The sequence below is a fragment of the Eimeria acervulina genome, genomic scaffold (assembly GCF_000499425.1).
Source record: "Eimeria acervulina Houghton genomic scaffold, Eah_scaff712, whole genome shotgun sequence".
Taxonomy (NCBI): Eukaryota; Apicomplexa; class Conoidasida; order Eucoccidiorida; family Eimeriidae; genus Eimeria; species Eimeria acervulina.
The window spans coordinates 8,611-16,110 of record NW_013549641.1 but is presented as its reverse complement, the minus strand read 5'-3'; the positions used below and the strand labels follow the sequence as shown (position 1 = coordinate 16,110).

The 7,500-nt window shown below is 41.2% G+C and overlaps 2 protein-coding genes across 2 annotated transcripts in view; one reads left to right on the top strand and one right to left on the bottom strand.

The window, feature by feature from the left end:
- Positions 1-1,775: 1,775 nt before the first annotated feature.
- Positions 1,776-2,799, bottom strand: EAH_00047050 (hypothetical protein, conserved; the record flags this gene model as incomplete). Its single annotated transcript, XM_013394604.1, has 4 exons — positions 1,776-1,867; positions 2,094-2,188; positions 2,401-2,558; positions 2,728-2,799. The coding sequence occupies 4 exons, from the start codon at positions 2,797-2,799 to the stop codon at positions 1,776-1,778; spliced, it is 417 nt and encodes a 138-aa protein (XP_013250058.1).
- A 4,271-nt stretch (positions 2,800-7,070) lies between these two features.
- The window catches only part of EAH_00047040 (hypothetical protein, conserved), a gene marked incomplete at both ends in the record, with an annotated part of 935 nt that continues 505 nt past the window's right edge, over positions 7,071-7,500 (top strand). Inside the window, one exon of the mRNA XM_013394603.1 lies at positions 7,071-7,403. Coding sequence (XP_013250057.1) covers positions 7,071-7,403 — 333 coding nt within the window. The remainder of the gene's footprint in view (positions 7,404-7,500) is intronic.

Genomic DNA, 7,500 nt, shown 5'->3' with positions numbered 1-7,500 from the left:
GACACCTCAGGTGGATTATATACACCCCAGGTGTATATACACTTGAGGTGTATATACACCTCTGTTCAGGTGTATATACACCTGAATTATATGTACAGCTGAGGTGTATATACACTTCGCTCTCCTTACCCCCGTAATCCATCCACGGCTTGATCAAGCAAACCCATAGCTAGCTGGGGGGCTAGCTAGCTGTCTAGCTAGCTAGCTGTCTAGCTAGCTAGCCATCTAGCTAACTAGCTGGGTGGCTAGCTAGCTATCTAGCTAACTAGCTGTGTGGCTAGCTAGCTGTCTCGCTAGCTCGCTGTGTATGTGTGTGCATTTGTATGGATCGATGGAGGAGCGCGGCTGGCAGGAGTAGAAATAAGACAGACAAATGAGAAAAACAAAAACAAACAAACAAATACATAAATAAATAAATAAATAAAGATTAAAAAATATTTGTTTAATGAAAAGGAGAAGGCCAGCGCCTGTTGATAAGGCCCTTATTAGAAGGAAAAGACTGCTGAGTGTCGGGGTGTACATACACCTGACTGCGCAATTCTTTTTCTTTTTCGCTTTTAATTCTTCTTCTAGCCAATCGATCTAAATAAGATATTCTTTTTCTTTTATATAAAGGGTCAAAGAAGCGGTGCATGCATGCGCTCGTATCTGCTGCTTTATCCAGCAGCTCCTGCTGCGCTGCTGCTTGTCTCTTCTCTCTTTCTTGCTTTTCAATATTACTTTCAGGTAAAGACAAACAAATAGGGTGTACATACACCCCAATAGGCGGCAGCAAACCCAGAGACACGGGATCTCTTAATAAATCTTCTTTCTTTTGTCTCGTCTCTTTTGATGCTGCTCTTCCTGCTGCTGTTGTTGCTGCTGCTGCTCCGCGTGCTGCTGGTGCTGCTGCTGTATTTGCTGCTGCTGCTGTTGCTGCTGTTGCTGCTGCACTTAGGCTGAGCAGCTTTTGTCTAGTTTTGTCTTTTAGGCTTTCACCTTCTTGTGTCTCCTCCTCTATACACCGCAAGAGAGATGCATTATTCGCCTCTACTCTCTCATATCCTAAACAAACAAACAAAAGAAAAATAAAAACAAATAAACGAATGCATGCATGCATGCATGCATGCATGCATGCACCACCAAAGGCAGCAGCAGCAGCAGCAGCAGCAAGAGCGAAGGCAGCACTCCTAGGGACAGCAGCAGCAGAAGCAGCGTTGCTAACAGCAGCAGCAGAAGCAGCGTTGTTAACAGCAGCAGCACTCGAATAAGCTATAACCCTTCATACAGCAAGAGTAGCAGCACGGAGACAGCAGCAGCAGCAGAAGGAAAAGAGAAGGAAGCACGAACAGCCACAGCAGCAGCAGCAGCAGCAGCAAGAATAGCAGCACCAGCAGCCGAGGTAGCAGCAACAACAACAGCAGCAGCAAGAACACCAGCAGCAGCAACAGCAGCAGCAGCAGGAGGCCAGACCTTTTGTTGGTGCAGCGTAGCTGCAGGGTGCTCTCGGCAGCAGCAAAGAAGAAGCAGTAGCAGCAAATACAAGTAGATCAGCAACAGCAGAAAGTTGTTGCTGTTTCTGCAGATGCTGCTGCAGCAGCTGCTCTAAGGCGGAGACAGAGCTGGAAGCAAACCAAAGAACAACACAATCAGAAGAGAAAGGGTTTAGGGTTTAGGGCAAGGGTTTAGGGTTTTGGGCGAGGGTTTAGGGCTTAGGAAGAGGGTTTAGGGCTTGTCTAGTTGAGGCGTGCTATACACGAAACCACCGGCAAACGCTAGGGTTTAGGGTTTAGGGTTTACGAGCATTCGCTGGCCTCGCGAAGAATTCGGTTGAACTCCGTTTGTGTTGTGCCCCTCAGTTTAGCAGACAATTCCAGTAACCCCAGAACTGCACACAAACCCTAAACCCTAAACCCTAAACCCTAAACCCTAAACCCTAAACCCTAGTGTCTGGCAGATGTCTGCCTGAGGCAACAGGGATCTTCGTGCGGCGGTCTCCCGCTCCACAAACCCTAAACCCTAAACCCTAAACCCTAAACGGAAGAAGGGATGGTACAGTAACTACCAGGGCGTTTCTAACCCTAAACCCTAAACCCTAAACCCTAAACCCTCACGGGTTTGGGGCTTCATTTTGTCTGTCCAGCGCCACGTCTTGTCTTGCGGCGCGACGCCGCTCAGAGGGTCGTCAGGAAAGAGAGATCTGTATAACCTGCAGCACAAACCCTAAACCCTAAACCCTAAACCCTAGGCATCTTCAGCAGGGAAACCCAAAGCGAAAGAATAACGCAAACACGCAAGCAGAAGGAAGACGATTTAGGGCTTAGACTAGGGTTTAGGGTTTAGACTAGGGTTTAGGGTATAGACCGGGGTTTAGAGTTTAGACGAGGGTTTAGGGTTTAGATTAGGGTTTAGGGTTTGTACGCATGGAGGTCTTGTAGAGTTGGGTTTTCTTTAAGAAGCTCCGCGTCTAACTGCTGCAGCAAACGGCAAATGATATTCTTTTTCGTCGCCAGCAGACGCATCAAACCCGAGAGAGAAACTAAAGAAGGATGCGTCTTCTTGGGGGCATAACGTAGAGCCTGAAAAACACAAACCCTAAACACTAAACCCTAAACCCTAAACCCTAAGTATTGCGCTGTGCAGAGAAGAACAGAACGGTGTCTTCCTTCGGAGAAGCCTCTAGGATATTCCCTCACAACAAATAAACCCCAAACCCTAAACCCTAAACCCTAAACCCTAAAGACTGACCTGCATTTGTAAGTATTGATCTAAGTGGAAGCTAGGTATATCATATTTACTAGGCCAGTAATAATTAAGCATTTCTTTTCCTTTTAAAGGCTTAAGCCAAGCAACTTCTCCCGGCATTCCTTTTGCAAAACCAAACAATTGCTGTCTCAATGCGTGTGCACGTTTCTCGAGGTGTACATACACCTCAGATTGAGTAGACAAACTTTTTAGGGTTGGGCGGCCCCCTACCGCCAAACCCCGCAGGGGAATTTCTTTCATTTTAATTTCATTGTATTTATTTTTTAATTTCATACATTTTAAATACAAACTTCAAACAAAATACCCCTCAAACACATACAAAATGTATGCATGCATGCGTGGGGCTGGGTTGTACGGTCGTGCAGATTAAATATAAAGAAAATTTTCATTAAAGTAGCAAAATAAATAATAAAAAAATTATTTATTTAATTCATTATCTAATTTTCACCAAAATTAAACTCGAAGAAAACAAACAAAGTGGCGTACTGCTGCAATGTATATATTTACATTTATATAGAAATATAAGTAGTATAGCACAAGCAAGCTGTATACACACACACATATATATATATCTACATATATATACATGTGTATAAATGCATATGAATAAATATATACATGCATATGTATAGAAATATGCATTATATATATTAATATATATGTAGCTTATTCTATCTTCGCTCAAAGAGAGATAGCATTAATATGCGTCTGTACATTTACTTTATTCAGAAACAAAATAACATTTGTACAGCAGCAGATTGATCGTTTACAGCAACTTAATAGAGGAATAAATTTTTTTAAAAAGGGTTTATCTGCACTTCATTCATACATTCATTAACATGCATCTGTGCAAATACTACACACATAAATAAAATAATAATAAAAAGAAATATTAATAAAACCCTCAGGGCCGCCTTCTCTCCATCAATCCAACGATATATATATTATATTATATTATATTAAATGTTTTACTTCCTTATATATTGTTTATCTGCATGCATGCATGCACATACATACATGTATTGAAATAGGAATATGTCACCATATATATATATATATGTATATACATGTATACATATATACATATATATATATATAGCAGAGCTACACCCTCTAATTTCTGGGTTTATTTAAGAAACGAATAGGGGACAAAAGAGACAGCAGAGGGCTGTAACACTTATCAGCACATCGACAAAGTATAAAAGAATATGTATATATATATATACATGTATATATATATATATATATTTACACATGTATATATATGTGTATTTATATTTACATGTATATATATATGTATATATTTATTTGTTCATATAAAGAAATAATATGCATCTGGTGTAGTTGCATTCATTAACTTATTATCATATACAAAAAAACTTATCTCTATTTGAGTACAAACAAACGAAAGTTGTTTAAAAGGCTGCTGCTCTCTTTGTTGCTGTTAGTTAAGTTGGGGTGTATATACAGCAAGACAGCAGAAGCAGCGATTTCTCTGTCTTCTTCCTGCACCAAGGAAATAGATAGACGAATTAATTTTAGGGTTTAACAGCTATGCGGCTGCAGCTAGGGTATAGGGTTTAGGGTTTAGGGTTTAGGGTTTGAGGGAAAACCACGAACTGCTTCACAAGGTTGTCATCAAGGCTGTATAATCTGCAGGCGTTCTAATAGCAGCAGCAGCAGCAACAGCACCAGCACCAGCACCAGCAGCAACAGCACCAGCAGCAGCAGCAGCAGCAGCACCGGCACCAGCACGAGCAGCAGCAGCAGCAGCAGCGGCAGCAGATGCACTGCTGCTGCTGCTGTTGTTGCTGTCTGCTGACGGTTCTATGGTGTAGTGGTTAGCACTGCGGACTCTGAATCCGCCGACCTGGGTTCAAATCCCAGTAGGACCTGTTTTAAAAATAAATATAAAATAATATTTAATGATATTTTCTTTTAATTATATTATATTAAATTCAATTTCTATCGGTTTTCTTCTTTTAAAAAAGAGCTAAGCCCAGGCTTAATACCCCTCTATGCACCCACAGCTGCTGCGGTGTATATACACCAGACAACAGATTAGTGATAACAGCTGTTTCTACTCCTATCAGCTACAATAAATGAAATTTTGTTTTGTTTTATTTTGCTATATTTAATTTAATTTATTTTTAATTTTTTAAATTTGTGTATTAGCAGGAGGAGAGCTGGCGGTGTACGTTAGAGAGGCTCGCGGAGAGAAAGACAGCCTTATTTATTTCTTCTATAGTGTTGATCAATTTAAATAAATAATATTTTTAATTTAATATATATTTTTATTATCATTATTCCTTTTAATTCTCTATAATTTCACGCATTGTTTGCTGTACCTGCACAGCTGCATTGACAGCCGAGGCATATATATAATTCGCTCATTAAAGAAAAGCATAAAACCTTAGAAACTTCAAACCTGCTGATTCTGAATTAAAAATATATATTATATGTATGCAACAATAAAAGTTTATATGCATTCTCTGTCGAAATAAACCCTAAACCCTAAACCCTAAACCCTAAACCCTCAGCTGGTCGAGGTCACCCAACCATTAGGGGCTTCGCTGAAGGCTCACCACGGCCTCTTCCTCTTTGTCGTTTTATTGAATAAATAATAAAACAAATTGATATAAATTGTTATATATTATATTAAATAAAATAAAAGAGATGTAATAAACTCGAGTGTACACGCTGAGACAAATCGCCTTAGATGTTTTAAAGCCCAACAACAAACAACCAACAGCTGTCTCTTTCTCGAGATGAGGGTTTAGGGTTTAGGGTTTAGGGTTTAGGGTTTCGGTTAGGAATTTCATCGGAACCAAAACATATATGGCTTCTTCTTCTTTTCTTTCATCTCTTACTTTCTTAACGCCCTTTCATTTACCTGCACGCAGGCGGCGTCGCAGCAAAATGTTTTTATGTTTTTTTTTACTTCCTTTTTGTCTTTGTTTTGTTGCTGCTCCTCCTACCATTGCTGCTGCAGTGTCTTCAAGGCATTCGAGAAGGCTTGCAGCAGACTCACACCATGAGGGAAGGTTTCACTTGAATGCTGCAGCAGCAGCAACTCCTGCTGCTCCTGTTGCTGCTGCTGCTGCACCTTCTTTTCCTGTGCATCAAGCAGCAGCTCTGTCTTCTGTTGCCTTCAGAAGAGGTTCCCCGCAGCCAACAAGCGAGCCCACAGCCTTGCTGCAGCGCGAAGATGCAGCAACAGCAACAGCAGCAGCAGCAGCAGCAGCAACAGCAGCAGCAGCAGCAGCAACAGCAGCAGCAGTACCCTCACTGGTAGAGGCAAAAACAAATGTAGCTCTCCATCCTATTGACAGAGCCTTCATTGTGCACATCTTACTCGGGTTTATGGTTTGTATGATTGTTTTGCTGCTGTTTACAACCCTTATGTGTCTCCTCAGCAAGGATTAAGCAGCAGCAGCAGCAGCAGCAGCAGCAGGTACTGCTGCTGCTTCTGCTGTTGCTGCATGCATTCAACAGCCTTCATACTCTACACGCGTTTTTTAAAGCCCCTTGAACCGTCGCTTATTATTGTATTAAACTGTAGAGGGCATTGAGAAGACGAACAAAAGTATAAAATTTACTTTTATTTTATTTTTATTAAAAGAAGACAGATATTCTTCTCCTTTTTATTTCTTTGCATGCAGCTCAACATGCAAGGGTCTCTATACATATAAAACCCCTGATAAACCCTAAACCCTAAACCCTAAACCCTAAACCCTAAACCCTCGACCCGAATGAAGACGCGCATTTTCCCCATTAAGTTTTTTGGAGTTTAAAGGAGATTAAATAGAATTAAAGTAAATTTAATTAAATATTTTAATTTAAAGAAGTGACGAACAACCAATATAATCTGGGGCGGATGGTGTAGTGGTATCACGTCTGATTTGCATTCAGGAGGTCCCGGGATCGATCCCCGGTCCGTCCAAAAACTTTTTAACAAACTAAATTATATTTTAATTTCACTCCTTTTCTTTGTTTCTTCCCTTTCAATACACTATCCATATATTTTACTATTATTATTATTATTATTATCTTTATTATTATTATTATTGTGCTAACCCCTGTTCGTACACCTTGCTAACTATTGTGTAAGGATGGGGGGCCCCAGAGGGCCCCCACAACAACTATAGTTGAACAACCGCTGTATGCTTGAAGCTAAAATGTACTCTAATTAATTATTTTTACTCTTTTACATATTATCTTAACTTTAATAGTAGTTTAGTTGCAAATGTTTAGGGTTTAGGGTTTAGGGTTTATGGTTTAGTTAGGGTTTAGGGTTAGCGAGCACTGCAGGCGCAGCAATCATGATGCAACCATCTAGCGAAACTCCTTCTTCTCCTGCTGCAGCAGCAGCAACAACAGCAGCAACAGCAGCAGCAACAACAGCAGCAACAACAGCAGCATCAACAGCAACACCGGCAGCAGCAACAACAACAGACGCACCAGCAGCAGCAACAGATGCATCAACAGCAACACCGGCAGCAGCAGCAACAACAGCAGCATCAGCAGCACCAACACCAGCAGGAGCAGCAGCAGCAGCAGCAACTCCTTCCTGGTTAGCTGCAGTAATGAGAAAAGAAGCATATGAAAGCCCTGGGCAGCATGCAGCGCGAGTTGAGTTTCTCAACAAGGTCTCCGCAGTGAGTTAGGGTTTAGGGTTGGTTAGGGTTTAGGGTTGGTTAGGGTTTAGGGTTTAGATGCGCTGCAGCGGAGGGTTTAGTGCTGGGAAATTGCCTA